This window comes from Protopterus annectens, chromosome 13.part0 (genome assembly GCF_019279795.1).
Source record: "Protopterus annectens isolate FY-2018-M chromosome 13.part0, PAN1.0, whole genome shotgun sequence".
NCBI lineage: Eukaryota > Metazoa > Chordata > Ceratodontiformes > Protopteridae > Protopterus > Protopterus annectens.
This window is the reverse complement of record NC_056747.1, coordinates 276648351-276665556: the sequence shown is the minus strand read 5'-3', so window position 1 is coordinate 276665556 and position 17206 is coordinate 276648351. Positions and strand designations below refer to the sequence as shown.

The 17206-nt window shown below is 43.4% G+C and overlaps 1 protein-coding gene across 2 annotated transcripts in view; it reads left to right on the top strand.

The window, feature by feature from the left end:
* LSM4 (LSM4 homolog, U6 small nuclear RNA and mRNA degradation associated) overlaps positions 1-17206 on the top strand; it is a 426988-nt gene that overhangs the window by 217012 nt on the left and 192770 nt on the right. For both annotated transcript variants that reach the window (XM_044053837.1, XM_044053838.1), the window contains exon 4: positions 10803-10989. In XM_044053837.1, coding sequence (XP_043909772.1) covers positions 10803-10989 — 187 coding nt within the window. The remainder of the gene's footprint in view (positions 1-10802; positions 10990-17206) is intronic.

Here is a 17206-nt window from a genome sequence, read left to right as displayed (position 1 = left end):
TTAGGCCAAAAGTTACTGGTATTTGGAACTGTTCATAATTTCCCTCCACCTTGACTAAAGCCCCAGTTCCAGCTGAAGAAAAGCAACCCCAAAAGCATGATACTGCCACCACCATGCTTCATTGTGGGGATGGTGCCCTTTTGGTGATGCGGTGTTGTTTTTGTGCCAAACATACCTTTTGGAATTGTGGCCAAAAAGTTAAACCTTGGTCTCATCAGACCGTAACACACTTTCCCACATGCTTTTGGGAGACTTGATGTATTGTTTTGCAAATGTTAGCCAGGCCTGGATGTTTTTCTGTGTAAGAAAAGAAAAGGCTTCCATCTTGCAACCCTACCCCATAGCCCAGACATATGGAGAATACGGGAGATTTTTGTCACATTTTAGTACACAACCAGTACCTGCCAGAAATTCCTGCAGCTCCTTCAGTGTTGCTGTAGGTCTCTTGGCAGCCTCCCCGAACAGTTTTAGTCTTGTCTTTTCATCAATTTTGGAGGGATGTCTATTTCTTTGCAATGTCACTGTTGTCCCATATTTTCTCCACTTTTTGATGACTGTCTTCACTGTGTTCCATGGTATATCGAATGGTGTGGAAATGTTTTTGTACCCTTTTCCTGACCGATGCCTTTCAACAATGAGATACCTTTGATGCTTTGTAAACTCTCTGCGAACCATGGCTTTTGCTGTAGCAAGCATCTGAGTAAATGTCAGAAAAATCCTACTAGGACAGCTGAACTTTATTTGGGGTTAATCGAAGTCTCTCTAATTGATGGCAGGTGTGTACCCAAGAAAACTTAATGCTGTAATTAAATCAAAAGATGCTTCAGCAAAGTATTAGTTTAAGGGTGTGCACACTTATGCAACCAGCTTATTGTATGTTTTTGTATTTTTTTTATATTTTTCCCCTGACAGATTGGTTTGTTTTTCAATTGAATTGTACGGGTTACAGGTCACATTAAATGTGAGAAAAGTTTTGAAATGATTTATTGTGGTCTCGTTTTTTTATATCACAAAAACTTGGCATTTTAACAGGGGTGTGTACACTTTTTATATCCACTGTAGGTGCTCTCATAGTTTTTTTTTGGTGCAGGCTTGGCCATTAGTTCTAGTTCCAACTGAAGGGACAGTGGCTGTGAAACTGCTTATACCTGCTCTTAGGAGATTGTAGTCAGCTTTGGAAAAGTTTTTTTGTTTGACCCTGAAAAGCAAGGTGTCAGGGGAGATGCTGCCTTCAAAAGTGATCACTTTATGGTCAGATCTTACCAAGGAGGATGACACTGTAGGGGTGCTATAGTGGCTATTCATGTTGGTTAGTACCAGGTCCAGGATAATTTCACCTCTTGTGGCTGTCGACCAGTAGATCCAGTGTATTGGCACTGACAAAGTTGAGGAATCTCTGGGCATTCATGTTTGGCTAGAATAGGTGTTCCACTCTATGGTTGGGTAGTTAGTCACACAGGATCAGGGTAGAGGGGTGAATCTTGATGGATTGAAGTAACTCCAGATAGGTGGAGGTGGGCATCCCGAGTCATGGTTGGGGTCTGTAGCCATCTATGATTTGAGTAGGTGTTTGTCAACAGTTAACTGAACTTGAGTGTCTCCTGTGCTTCATACTATTTGACCAGTCTGGAGGTGTGTATGCCTTTGATAAATATTGAAACTCCATCTCCTTTGGCTTTGTAGCCCTCCGTTTGGGGATGGAAAGTATGGCAGGATGAGTAATCTGGTAAGGCTGGGGTGCTGTCTGCAGCTTTGAACCAGTTTTCAGTGACTGGACAATTGTCAGGATCCACCAGGGTGAGGAATGCTTGCAGTGAGTGCAGTTTCATGCTAAGACTCCTAGCGTTTAGCAGCATGACCTTTAACATTGGCAATTGTGTGCTCATGACTTTGCCTAAAAAAGGCACTATGGAGGAGGCAAGAACCTTTGCCAGAAGCTTAAAGCCCACTGGAGACAGATGAAGACCATTTCTGGGAAAGTATCGTGGTCCGTCATCATGTTTTCCCAGGCTGCCAGGTACTGGATCCCCTTGGAATGACACCAGAAACTAAGCCAATTGTTAGTCATTTTCTCTTTGTATGGAGGCATCATTCTGGGTGACTGTAGGATGCTACTTAAGGCTAGGGACATACTGCCTGGGACACGAGCTGAATCATGCCTGTTTTCATATAGTCTAGAGGTACGTCTCAAGTCATTCACACCAATATGGACTATGAAAGAGTCATAACCATACCTGCTGTTAAGAGACTTGAGTGTGTGCATGTTATGGTGGATTCTAGCACCTGACAAGCAACTTATCATGAATTTCTCCTTGTCTAGCCTGATGAGGGGTACATCTGTGTCTCACGATAGTGTCCTTTGATTAGTATGTTGGGTTTGTGGCTAGGCCTTAGAGGCTGTGAGAGACGTGTGTGTGTGTGTGTGTGTGTGTGTGTGTGTGTGTGTGTGTGTGTGTGTGTGTGTGTGTGTGCGCGCGTTCTGGAGGTCTCTCTTGTTTAGGTAAGTTTTTGTTGAGAACCTCTGCATATGTAGGAGTATGTTGTACTGGTGTTTGTGATGGTAGAGGTGTGGTGTTTGTAGTGTGTGCGCAGACAACCTTCTCAGTGCCAGACATATACTGGCTTGTGACTGAGGCGGTAAGGATTCTAGGTACTTAATGTAATTGCATCTCTCACATACTGTCTTCCTAGGTGGTGGTAGTAGATGGTTGTCTGTGTACATGAGGCAGTTGCTGCACTGTCTCAGGATGCCCATGCCAACCAGACTAGCAGGAGAAACCATAGGGAATTGTCCATCCATGGTTGTCAATCTGTGGAGGACAGGTCAGCGATAGTGTAGAGCAGTATGTATGTATGTATACCTTTAAGAAGCTTTCCATGGGCTTGCACCTCTGTATAAATACTGATCCCGTGTGAGCCAGATTGCCATTTTATAGAAGCTGTTGAGATGTAAGCATGCATGTATATAATAGTCCGTCAGTTAATCAGTTCATTTATTTTTTGTTCCCTTCTATCCGGCCTGATTTTGTTTCTATATAATAAAGCATACGAGTCTGTATTTATCTAATGTAGTCTTTTGTGGGCCAGAGAAAATGGCAGCACTGAAGCCACAGGGGCATACCTAGGTGGCGGTGGAGTGCATTGAATGAAGAAGGTATGGAAAGCACAGGTTAAAGAAAAAAAAAGAAGAATGCAATCAGTACTCACTTTATCCTCCTCTCTACTGTTTTTTTATTTTTTTTCACCTTTCCTTCAGGTGGTTGACAGGTTGGCAGAATTGCTGTTTTGCATGCACATGTCTTATGCTGGGGATAGTCTGTGCAAAGAAAGCTGCAGCTTGTCATGTAATGTGAGATGTGAGGATTAGATAGACAAGCCTCTGAGTAGTTGAAGAATAAAGCCCTAACTACTGCCCAGAATGATGCAAGGTAGACTAGCAGCCAGACAGGATGGATGAGAGTGCGTGACTGATGCCAGCTTGCCCATCCTGGTGATTTGGATATGGCTCATTCCACTATTTGTATTTTCATCCAGTAGAGACTGGATATTGAGCAGTAGGTAAGGACAGTGTGGGGCTGGTGCACCAAGCAGAGTAAGCTGTAGATATGGCCTGGCATGCAGAGAACAAGCAGTATTAGAGCCCAGTATTGCGAGCTGTGTTACCAGCCACTGTAGTGACAGGGGAAGTTGGAGCTTCCAGGAAAAATTCCTTGATAGTTTGATGACTGCTTCATGTGACTTATCTTTTATTTTGAGAATAAATGATTGGGCCAGTCTGTAGCTGTCGCCCTATAATAGAACTGAATGGCTGGGAAGGCTGATAATTAGTGGTTGTGGGGGAAGGAGGATAATGGTTAACAAACAAAACAACAGCTTGCAAGCCAAATAGCAGCAAGCTGCCATTTGTCTGAGGCAGGTCAGCTCGGACTCCGGTTTCAGTGGGGGGGGGGGGGGGGGGGGCAGGTAGGGCCAGGATAACGTGTATGTTTTGTGTTTTCACTGATTAGATGGATCCTCAAATGCAAACACAAATGCAGACCTTGTTGAGCATAAAAGGGAGATCATGGTGGGAGGATCTGTTTCACCGGACAGTAGGGTCAGGGCAGGTGCCTCAAGCAGTTAATGTTCAACCTGCGGGTAACCTGCTCCCTGACACTCAAGCAGGACCCAGCTCAGGATCCCAAATGTTAGTCGGAGGGTAAATAGAAATAGGATGGTCAGGACAGGAATGCTGGAAATGCTCAGAAACATAAGGATAAGAAGAAACACTGCAAAAAGCGCAAGAGGGAAGGTAAGAATATGCCTATTATGGATCAGAAGTGTTTGCAGTGGTTACAAAACCAAGGTATATTAGATGAGGAATTAATGTACTATGAATCTTTGCCTGGAGAACACTGCAAGGTTAATCGAATGAGTTCACAGCGTCAAAATACAGTGAGGGACATGGTTGGGCTTGACAACAAGCAGACAGCAGAGGACTCTGAGTCAGCAATAACAATGGGGGGCTCCATGGCTGGAGTTGGGTGTCCCCAAACTAACAATACACTTTTAGACCAAATGGGAGCCTTGTTATCACAACTCAAAGGTAAACGGGATATTGAAAAAGTAATGCGACCAGGGGACAATGGCCAGACTGTACTGGAAGGGGGGAGGGGAGACTCGGAGCTAGTTAAGTACAGTGGTGCAGTTACGTTAGACTTGCCACTAGGTTTTCATTTAAGTGAAAAAGTGAAACGGCAGATTGCAAGTGGGGAATACGTGGATATATTTTCATTGTTGAACAGGTAGGATGAAGAAAAGGAAAGAGATAAAGATGGCAGGGTTGAATATTCAGTATCCAAAAAAAGGAGGTTACAAGTAAGAAGAACATGGGAAAAATGGGCGATCAGTTACTCTATTTATGCTCAAACTTTAGGTGATAAGATGTCCTACCAAAGCAAAAGACATGTGGACGCACTTTAATAGGGTAACCACGATGCGCTTTGCTCAAGGGGGCCACAGATGGTTGAGGTATGATGAGGACTACAGAAGGATGAGGCAGTCATACCCAGAGAGGTCTTGGGCATGGTTGGATGTGGGGCTTTTGTGCTGGCTAGATACAAGCAGAGATGCAGCAACAACAGATTGTGTTTTTCCGGTTAATCAAAATGGGTATAACACTTATAAGTTTGGTTTAACAACAGACAACCAATGGGACAGAATAGATGGGGGTGCTGGGAAGTGTTATCAGTACAACTTCGGTCAGTGTCGATATCAACTTCTATTTAGGCATCAATGCATGGCTTGTGTTAAGGTAAACCACCCAGCCAAGGCTTGTTTTCTTCTCTCAAGCCCCCAGAACAAAAGTTTTTACTCACCCACCACCTTTAAAGGGTACGCAGTTCCATCTCCCAACGCCGGTAAAAGGGGATATTTTAAGGGAATGGCTCAAAGCGTATCTAGATAGAGAAGCAGCAACATTACTAGAAGAGGGGTTCACCAAGGGCTTCAGGATACCAGCAAAAGGTAGGAAGCAAGGGGCTTGGGTCAAGAACTTGGACGTCAGCAGAAGAGCATCCGGACATAGTCAGAGAAAAGATAAATAAAGAATTGGAAGCGGGCAGACTGGCAGGCCCATTTCCATGCCCACCAAGAAGAGCATTTAAGGTTTCTCCTATTGGCGTAGTACCCAAAAAGAAGCCAGGTGAATTTCGGCTCATTCACCACTTATCCTATCCGCAGGGGAATTCAGTAAATGACTACATAAATGGGATAGGGGCATCAGTGCATTATGCTTCCTTTGATGAAGCAGTTAAGAAAGTCAAGGTGAAGGGAAGTGGGGCCCTTATGGCAAAAGCTGACATATAGTCTGCTTTCAGACTTTTACCCATTGCTTCTAAAGACCAAGGGTGGTTAGGTTTGGCATTCGAAGGCCAGTATTACATGGATAAATGCATGCCTATGGGTTGTTCAGTAGCATGTGCTACTTTTGAGAAATTCAGTTCCTTCTTACACTGGTTGGTGGCTCAGCGGGTAGGGGAAGACAGAGTTGTTCATTATTTGGATGACTTTCTATTCATTGGGAAGGAGGACATAGGGGAATGTCAACAAGCATTGGATACATTTCAACAGATTTGCAAGGAGCTAGGGGTGCTGCTAGCAATGGATAAAACAGAGGGCCCGACGAACAGATTGGCTTTCCTGGGTATAGAGATTGATAGCTCGAAAGGTCAGTGCAGGCTTCCTATTGACAAGGTGCAGAAATTACGGCTACTCTTAAGTCAAGTGCTAATACAGAATAAGATAACCCTTAAACAGTTACAAGAATTAGTAGGGTTAATGAATTTTGCATACAAAGTGATTCCTGTAGGGCGCTCATTTATGAGGCACTTAGCTGCTAAGGGGTCAGGGTGCACAAAGCCACACCACTGGATTAGGATCACACAAGGTATGAAGGAGGATCTAGGTGTGTGGTGGAGTTTTTTATCAGACTACAGTGGGATAGCAATTTGGCAGCAGAGAGACCATCTACCTCCTGCTCAGTTGTTTACAGATGCAGCGAGGGGAATTAGCTTTGGGGGTTATTTTCAAGATCACTGGTTCAGCATGGCCTGGCCGACTCGAGTGAAAAACAGGGTAGACATTTCAATCGCAGATATGGAATTCTTCCCAGTAGTGGTGGCATTGGAAATTTGAGGAGCGCAAATGAAAGAGTGGTTTGGTTGCGTTCTGACAACAATAGTGTAGTGCATATAGTCAATAATCAGCTGGGGGGAAAAGGGGTTATTAGGTAGGATGATGAGATATTTTACATTTAAGTGCTTGACATTTAATGTGACAGTTAAGGCACAACACATTCCCGGCATCGATAACTCATTGGCAGATTCCCTTTCTCGTTTGCAGTGGCCCCGTTTCCGGTCGCTGGCCCCAAGGGCAAGTCCTTCTCCGACACCAGTGCCAGTTCAATTATGGGCCTTATGGACAGACTAGAATGGTTGCTAATGTGTAATTCTCTCAGTGGAAGAACAAGGGTAAGATACAATAAATGTATACAGCAGTTCTTGCAAACCAGAATAGCCAGAGGCTGGGAATCCATTTGGCCTATTCCACCTCACCAAATCAGGTCTTACATCATGGTGATGAAAAAAGGTTGGAGTCTGGGCAGAGCGAGAAGCTCATTGTCAGCCTTGAATTGGTTTCATCAGGCTTTGGGTTTGAAGGATCTAGCTAACACTTTCCAAGTACGCGCGGTGTTTAAAGGTTGGGGGAGACAAACACCCAAGAGGCACCCCATGGGTCCAGCTGTATTAAGCAAGCTATGGATTGCTGTTTCAGAGGTTTGTTCCTCTTCTTATGAGGTATCATTATTTAAAGCTGCCTTTTTGCTGACTTTTTGCGGGGCATTCAGATGGTCAGAAATTGTCCAACTGAGCAAGAAAAGCCAGGGGACAGTACTGCCTTTAGAACATGTACATGTGCTGGGTGATGACACCTGGATTTATGTGGCAAAAAGCCAAAACTGATCAAGAAGGCAGAGGTCAATGGGTAAGAGTAGTTACCCCAGAGGGATTAGAATGGAATGTGACTAAAGTGATACTGGAGTACCGGAGTTATAGTGGTGTATTAGGTGGTCCATTTTTCTGCCATCAGCAAGGTGAGACACTTACACATTATCAGGTGAGAGCAGTTTTAAAGCAGGCAGTTAAGTTGATGGGCTTGGACACAAGTAGGTATACATTGCATTCTTTTCGGATAGGTGCAGCCTCATACGCACATGCAATGGGGGCGTCACAGGCTGACATTGTGAGGATGGGTAGATGGAAATCCAAGGCTTATAAAAGTTATGTAAGGTGTAAACAGCTCTAACTCTTGTTAATTGCATTTCAGCAGACATCTGCAGAACAGAAATACATCTGGATAGTTGGCCATTCCTTTGTTCGGAGACTCCACCTCTGGGTGCAGAGCAGGCCGGGCTTATCCTTCCAAAGAGAACAAGCTTCAGGCAAAACAGTTTGGTATGGGGTGTCAGGAATGCGGTGGCACCAGCTTAGTACAGTAATGCAACAAGCAGCGAGAAGTGGTAAACCTCCTGCAGTCATCGTGTTACACCTAGGGGGCAATGATATTGGTCAACAATCAGTAAAAGGTTTAATTAGTTCTATGGTACGGGAAATTAATTGCATACATGAATGCTGGCCACAAGCCATTATTTGTTGGTCAGATGTGGTACAGAGAAAAAGATGGAAAGGGGTTAGGTCCATAAAAGCTGTGGAAAGAATGAAACGGAGAATTAATAATTCTATGGCTAAGATTTTAAAGGCCATTAAGGGGTTGTACATTCCCCACCCTGGCATTCGGGTCTGTTGGCCGGATAGGTATGAGAAAGATGGGGTTCATTTATCGGAAGAAGGTTCACGGGTATTTTACATGAAATTACAGGCAGGTCTGCCTCTGAAGGGCATTCACCTAGAGTAGATTGAGATGTGCTGGCGGAAGGGAGGAACTTTCCTCCCTTCTGTGGCGGAAGGCAGGAAAGGTAAGGGAGGCCAAGGTAAGTGGGGGGGGGGGTCACAGGACTCTTCAGATGGACCTTCCGCAGGCCAGACAGCCCCAAGGGATTATTGCCAGGGGACTTATCAGCCCAGCAATGGCCCCCTTGGCAGATTGTAAGGCGGCCCAGAAGAATTGTGATGAACTGTGGAAAAAGTTGTTATGAAATGGGTATGATACATAAAAAAGGGCCAGATATCGACAGTGCTGTCTGTTGTTCTGTAGGTTTAGGGGAATGCTATGAAAGAAATAAATGGCCTCCCTGATATTCCTGCCTTGCGCACATCTCATAATAATTGGCTTCTATTAGAGAAAAAGTCATTGACAATGATTGGCAATAAACACATGGCTGCGGCCATTTAATCCATCTGAAGTCTCTGTGTTGTTATTATTTACCTGCTTGGTTACCTTGAATTGTTAGACATGGAATTTGAGGCATATGTTCACAAGGATGCAATGGAATGACAATGTGCTGAGCTGCTTCTGTATATGTATAGCTCAATACTTGATTGAATCATTAATGGAAATATGAACAATGTGTTGGAATTGCAGAGCTGAACAATGTGACGAATGCTTAAATAACATGTATGGTTATTCTGTAAGCATCTATGGTAAGAGATCTGTGAGTAGGTATGAATTTAGTTTTGTAAAATGACAGGTAGAGCTGTACCAGTCTCAGACAACAACAGTTTGCAAGCCATATAGCAGCAAGCTGCCATTTATCTGAGTCGGGTCAGCTCGGACTCAGGTTTCAGTGGGGGGGGGGGGGAGGCAGGTAGGACCAGGTAGGTAGGAGGGTAGGGTGGGATGGGCTGGCTAGAGGAAGGATTGAAAAGGCTGGGAACAAACCAAATCAGTCTTCTTGATCCCTACCTGGACACCTTGTCCCACCCAACCCACCCCCTCGTAAAAGCAGGGGGTTGTTACCAGTCAGTTTAGGGTCAGATAAAGGTACTCAAGGAACCTGGTGACCAACAAGGCGATCGCATTAGGGGTCGAGAAGGAATTTCCTGTTTTCCCAATGGGTTTTTTCAGGTTTTCGCCTTCTCCTCTGGGTAAGATAGATAGGTCAGGCTAGTCTGTCGCAGTCATGTAAGCGGAAGGCAGGAAATGTAAGGGAGGCCAAGGTAAGTGGGGGGGGGGTCACAGGACTCTTCAGCTGGACCTTCTGCAGGCCAGACAGCCCCAAGGGATTGTTACCAGGGGACTTATCAGCCCGGCAATGGCCCCCTTGACAGATTGTAAGGCGGCCCAGAAGAATTGTGATGAACTGTGGAAAAAGTGGTTATGAAATGGGTATGATACATAAAAAAGGGCCGGATAGCGACAGTGCTGTCTGTTGTCCTGTAGGTTTAGGGGAATGCTATGAAAGAAATAAATGGCCTCCCTGATATTCCTGCCTTGCGCACATCTCATAATAATTGGCTTCTATTAGAGAAAAAGTCATTGACCATGATTGGCAATAAACACATGGCTGCGGCCATTTAATCCATCTGAAGTCTCTGTGTTGTTATTATTTACCTGCTTGGTTACCTTGAATTGTTAGACATGGAATTTGAGGCATATGTTCACAAGGATGCAATGGAATGACAATGTGCTGAGCTGCTTCTGTATATGTATAGCTCAATACTTGATTTGAATCATTAATGTAAATATGAACAATGTGTTGGAATTGCAGAGCTGAACAATGTGACGAATGCTTAAATAACATGTATGGTTATTCTGTAAGCAAATATGGTAAGAGATCTGTGAGTAGGTATGAACATAGTTTTGTAAAAAGACAGGTAGAGCTGTACCAATCTCAGACAAAAGGATACAGAGACTGTGAAGGGGAGACTAGTACATACTCCATAGTAGAAAAGAGCAAGCTGGGTTATTTGAACACTGCAGAACTTGCAGACTGAAGTAATTCACTTGGGGATATACTCATTTTTATATTCAGGGGGTGTTTGCTGGCTGACCTTCTAGCTGAAATCCAGTCAGCAACAAGTCTACTAGTCCAGTAAACTTTTTTTTTTTTTTTTTTTTTTTTTTTTTATATATAGAGAGTTTTAACAATCAGTCCCAGTGCCTCTGATTACATGGATTTAAATGCTGAAGTAGATTTCTCTGTCGGTTTTCCCTTTCTCTTGATTGAGTTGTGGTATTCAAACCCACTGACAGATCTTAGATTAGTGAAGGACAGCATTTCTTACAATACCATTGTGTTAGGCATACAAATAAGCATGAAAAGAAAACATAGTAGTGAATTTTTTTTTAACACTTTTTTAAAGGATGGTGATAAGTTTTGGAGGATGCCAGAGTGTTACATTCGAGGCAGTACTATAAAATACTTGCGGATACCAGATGAAATTATCGATATGGTTAAAGAGGAGGTCATCTCAAAGGGCAGAGGTCGTGGTGGCATGCAGCAGCAGAAACAGCAGCAGAAGGGACGAGGTGGTGGGTCAGCTGGCAGAGGTAAGACGTTCTTAATTCTCATGACTTTAATTTTTACATCCATTTTCTTTTTCTATTCTGTATAATTGGAAAGAAATGAGGAGTCTTACTTGATTGTCAGCAGTTGTTGATAGCAGAGTAGGCATCAAGTTTTAATAATACTATAGTTAAAATAGGTTAACGATGAGAGGGCTTTATTGGCAGCTCAGTCTCAATGCCCCTGTCCCCCCCCAGGGTTAAACGACAATATTAACCTTATGCTTGCTCTTAAACATAGAGCATTAACCTTATATTAGGATCTTTTTTGGTACTACTTTAGGAATTTTGTACAGTATTTTTTGTTTTGGAGTTTGTGATTTTTGGTTGTATCTTTTATGAGACAGTCCTTCCTTTTAATGGTATGTTATTAGGATGAAGAAGTTGGTTTTGGTAAATTTTCTCAGTCAATTTTTCACATTTTTATATTTTACAGGCTGTATTCTACATCATTTTTATATACATAACATATTTTTGGGGTTTAATATTCTTTTTTGTGTAGGAGTGAGTTGTGTTTTTACAATGAAGTTTTTAGGGATTAGTTTGGACTAGAGGTCTTTTAATTTACTGGGATTTTATTTTAATTGATTGCTTAATGAGGTACCAGTTAAGAGTTGCGTGTTTTGAGTTTTACTATAAATTCTTGTATGTAAGCATGGTTGTGATTTTTGAGAAAGTCCTTATTTGTAAAGGACGAAAGCACTTAAAATTTTTACTTTTGTGATGAAGCTTTTCTGAGTTATCAGGCTGAAGTCTGTTGGTTCTGCAGGTCAAGTACCACGTAGGCTTTTTCATTTTTTAATACTGTAATTAATTAACTTTAGAAAAACTAATCACAGGAATGGGGTTTATACTTTATTTTCTGTGAATCCTGTGAAGTCATTAACATCCCCTTGTCATACATAAGCTAAAGGTACTTTATTTGGGAATACAGATTTAGTAATAGATTGTATTAAAATGAGACAAATCTGTACAAATCTGTTTACATCAAGACAAAGGCAGTATTAACATTGAAATCACAGAACTGGGGAAATAAGGAGGTTTCACCTTATCAAGATTGTGAGATCCCTTAGAGACGCATGGATGTCCAGCTGTAGGGGAAGTTTGACGCTCTGCTAAAACAGTTTTTTTAAGGATTTGTTAAAAGTTGGTGCTCGTTGAAAATTCTATTTTAATGTGGTTTGTAATTCATGTAATATAATTATCACAAATCTCTCTAACATTAACTCTAGCATTGTGCTACTGATAGCCCAAAATAAATTAATTGTAGCTGTAAGTCATTGGAACTACGATACTGCAGGAAAGCGAAAGCGAAAGCCAAAATTATGCCATGCTTTTAAATAAGTTCATAGATAACCACCACTGAGGCTTTTATAAGATTAGCCAAGCTTCCCAGTTGTATCCCACAAGTTTGTGCCTTAGCGATTATTTTAAGGGGTATATGTAAACTAGGGCAATATTTACAGGCTGCCACTATCCATTAGGGATGCAGGTGCTAGACCAGTGTGTATTTCTGATTTCCCATCCAATAGTCCAAGTTTTTGATGAAAAGGGTTAGGGAAGATCTGTGCTTTCACATGAATGAGAAGCCTGTTTGAGGGAGGGGAACTCTGAGACTCGTATTTTGTCCCTGCAAGGTGTCCTATTCATGTTTCAAGCAAAATTTAAATCCCTAGATAGAGTAATTCTGATGCTTTTCATTTTGTAGGTATGTGAAAGGTCCATCAGAGTAGAATCCAAGCATGCCTTGTATGCCAGGCATAGATTGCCTCAAAACGATTTGTGCCTCAAAGCACTATCTGCACAGCTCATGCTGTTTCCACCCTGTATTCTTTTTGTGTGGAACATACTTGGACATTGTTGTTGCTTGTGCCTGTTAAAGTACATACTGAAGGAGGAGTTGTACTCGCTGATGAGCCTGATGAAGGTCAAATACAGAATGATGACTTCCTAAGACCTAAATGCCATTCCCTTACTTACAAGCTGAACAACACAAAATTATTTCCTTAGTACCTTAGACACATCTTTGTCGAAAGCCAGGTTACCATCTACATGTGTACCCAAATCCCAGAGTACTGGTCCTGTTTTTAGGGTTTCTGTTATAAGCCATTTCCTTGGCTGGCTGATTCCCAAAGGGTACTATTATGTATTTCTTGGCACGAAGTTGTAAACCATGGCTTTGGCAACCAGTCATTTGTCTGTTAGTCCTTCCTGAAGGATATTTAGTGTATTGGAAGGATTCTGTCACTGCTCCAACTTGGTTAACCAAAGGCCCTTAACATTGACCTTGACTTCCGAGAAGTTGATGTCAAAAAAGAGCTGACCAAGCAGAGAGACCTGAGGGACTCTGCTAGTTATCGGCCTCTTTGCGAAGGTGATCTCCCTATCCTAATTTCCTTGGTCCTATCTGAAATCCAGCAGACTGTCCACCTTGTAACTTGGAGGATTATGTTTACAATGCCTGAGTGGGTTATTGTATCAAATGCCTTAGCCAGGTCAAGATAGGCAGTATGCTCCGTTTTGTCCTCCTCCATTGCATTGCTGACCCTCTCAAAGAAGTCCACCAGGTTGAGTAGGCATAATCTGCCCCTGACATAACCAAAGTGGGTTGGATCCAGTATTTGAAGGTTTTCTACGTTCTTAATTATTTCCATGATCTTTCTGTGGCTTTACATAGGAGACTAGTCAGACTTGCAGGACTGTAGTTCCTGGTGTCCATTGATGCCTCCCCCTTATGCAGAGGGAGGACTGATGCAGATGTTCATCGTGTTACACTACTGCAGTCATTACACTTGGGTTATCCTGCCATCAGGCGGTCCCGCAGTCGGCCAGAGTTCCAAAGTCTTGGTCCGACATCTGTTGCTGTCGCCTCCTCCCTGACGTCAGTGCGACAGGGGTATATAAGATGCAGCCAATGCCATTTTCTTCAGTCTTTCTTGCCGCGCGGTCCCGAAGCAGAAGCAGTTCGCAAGTGCTGGTCGGCCGACTCCTGAGATTTTCATTCCAAATCCAGAACCGAAGTCTTCTAAAAGAGCTAAGTACCCCGTTGGGGAAACACTTTCTTGCCTCAGACCGATGTCAGTAAATGTTAATAACTGTATTTCTTGTGGGAAGCAAATACCTCATAAGGATTTCCACTCCTATTGTATTCCATGCCTATGCCCTGACCACGACGTCACTGGCTGTCGGTTTTGTGCTAGGTTTAACAAGCGCACTATTAAACGTTGGTTTGATTTTGCCCGACATTATTTTGGTAGAAAATTCAATTACACCATGCCGTCAGAAATTCCGATGACTGCAATGCATAAAAAGCACAAGGACAGGCATCCAAGGCCCAAAACCGATGAAGAGGCCTCTTCTAGGCCAGTCGCCAGTTCTCCGGTTTTCAGCTAGGCGCCTAAGTAGCCCCTGATGACCGCTTCCACAGACCGCATCCGACTCCCACGTGGAGCTGGCTGGGCCTTCGGATACACTAGATCTTCAGATTACCGATCCTAAACCTACAGAGGGAATCTAAGTAGCTGAGCAAGCCACAGTTACAGAGTGTGTTTTCAGACCTACCCAGTTAACCATTAAAACTCTCTGTTAAATCTAAGCCCCCCTTAAAAGCAAAGAAACAGCAACTCTCTCCAGGACAGGCTTCCATGCCTAAGAAACAAATGCTAAAAATGACCAAGGACCTAATCACCCTGATCAGGGGGGTCCCATCCACCTCCTGATAAAAGGCCCAGACAGGATGCAGACTATGAATCTTCTGACCAGGTGTCCATTTCCTCAGACTCTTCCTCCCTCGGACCTAGGATATTCTTTACCCCCTTCTGAGGATTCTGATGCTTAGGAATCAATTCCATCAGCCTCTCCTCCTGAGGATTACTCCTTTGGGGAGACCTTACATACCATGAGGGAACATTTCCATTGGGAAGGTCAGGATTACTCAGAATCCAAGAAAAGGCTCAGAGACTTCCTTTTATTGCCTCACCACAGACCCCTTGCTATCCCGCCAGTTTTAGACATTGTGGATGATGTGTACACTGAATCCAGTTTGAACCCTGACTCCTTACCCCCAGCCCCAGTTAAAACCTGATAGATATTAGAGTCCCTGACTCTCACAAAGTTCTGTACAAAAGCCCTGTTGCTGACCCTGAAACTATATCTCAGGGACCCAAAGGGATTAAGGCCTCATCAGCAAAAAACCCAGTTCCCTCTGACAGAGATTCCAGAGCTGTAGACAGATGGGGAAAGAAGGTATATACGTCTGCAACTTTAGCAATGAGAGCCTTGAATTGCCAGTTTCACATGCTAAAATATCAGCAATTTTTTATGTCTCAGTTGAAACAAAAGATGCTTCCAGATTCAGATCCTCCTAACTTAAAAGAAATGCAGGATTTATTGCATGCTGCTGAACAAGTGGGAAAACATACTTTGCAATGTGGGTTTGATTCCTTAGAGGCCGCCTGTAGAGCAGCAGTTACAGGCTCTGTCATTAGAAGGCATGCTTGGTTAAAAGAACATACGTTACCAGATCATGTTAAGGTCAGATTATTGGATGCACCTTTGCAGCGGGATGTGCTGTTTGGAGTTAAGGCAGAGGAGGTATTAAAGAAGATGGAGGATAAGGCAAAATCTATGCAAACGGTGAAAGATTTCTTACAGGTTCAGCCTCCTCGTTTTAGCAGAAATTGGCCAACAAAGAATTGGTCCAAAGGGGCAGATACAGATGCCCAAGAGGTAGAGGTCAGACACAAGGCCCTTACAGGCCTCGACAATGGGGCACACCAGGCCAGAAAGAAGACGACAGGCCTCAACCTTATAAAAAACAGACTCCATGACTTTCCACTACAGCTGCTAAACAGTTCTGTCTTGGCAGCCCCCTTAGGAGGAAAACTGGCACTTTTCTATCACAACTGGCATTGCATCACCAAAGACAAATGGGTTCTCAACATTGTATTTCAAGGTTACAGGTTCCATTTTCACACCCTACCAAGGCTAAAAGGAATGCCAAATCTGCCACCAAGTCAATGGGCAGAGGCTCAAAAACAAATTACAGCACTCATGGACATGAGAGCTATTCAAAAGGTACCACCACAGGAACAAGGACAAGGATTTTACTCTACTCTTTCTGGTTCCCAGAAAGGACAAAGCCTGGAGACCCATTCTGGACCTTTCTACACTAAACACTTACCTGGATGTAATGAAATTCAAGATGTTGACACTACAGCAGCAGCTTCCCATGCTGAGCAAGAAAGCTTGGCTCATGACGTTGGACCTCAAAGAGGCATACCTGCATGCCCCTATCGGACAAAACTGCAGAAGATACCTCAGATTCCTAGCTGGTTCAATGCATTACGAATTCTCTGCACTGCCCTTTGGCTTATCTACTGCGCCCAGGGTCTTCACAAAGTGCCTGGCACCAGTTATTGCATTTTTGCAGGCAAAAAGGAATTCAAATTTATCCATACCTGGACTACTGCCTGATTCAAGCAGAGAGCAAGGACATTCTATTAAAGCATCTGGCGTACATAAAAAAGTTAAGCTGCCTGGGGTACACAGTAAACGAAAAGAAATGAAAACTAGTACTCTCACAACAGATAATATTCCTGGGTGCCAGCTAGAACACAATGGCCCAGATGGCTTATCTCATGCCAGACAAGCAAGGACAACTGACAATATTTTCAATTAATGGCAACAAAGACCCAACTCCCTGCAAGAAAAATTCTGCAGGCCTTGGGCTACATGGCATCTTGCATACTACTAATTCCATATGCCAGACTGCATATGAGGAAACTACAATGGTACCTAAAGAGCATATGGTCTCAACACTGTCAAAGTTTGGAAACGGTTATACCACTAATTCCTTGCCTACAACAGGAGTTTCGATGGTGGGCACAAGCTTGTCACCTCAACAAGGGACAGCCTTTCACTCAACCCACAGCCAGGCAGACACTGACAACAGATGCATCAGATTACACCTGGGGAGCACACATGGCAGGAAAATGTATCCAGGGTGAGTGGCCCACAGAGTAAAGACATCTCCACATCAATCAAAAAGAGATGCTAGCTGTACAAAATGCTATTATAGCTTTCAAGGACCTACTGCATCCAGGACAATTACTACTAAAGACAGACAACACCTCAGTTATGTGGTACATAAACAAGCAAGGGGGGGGGGCACACTCCTACCCCCTCTGCAGACAAGCCATGA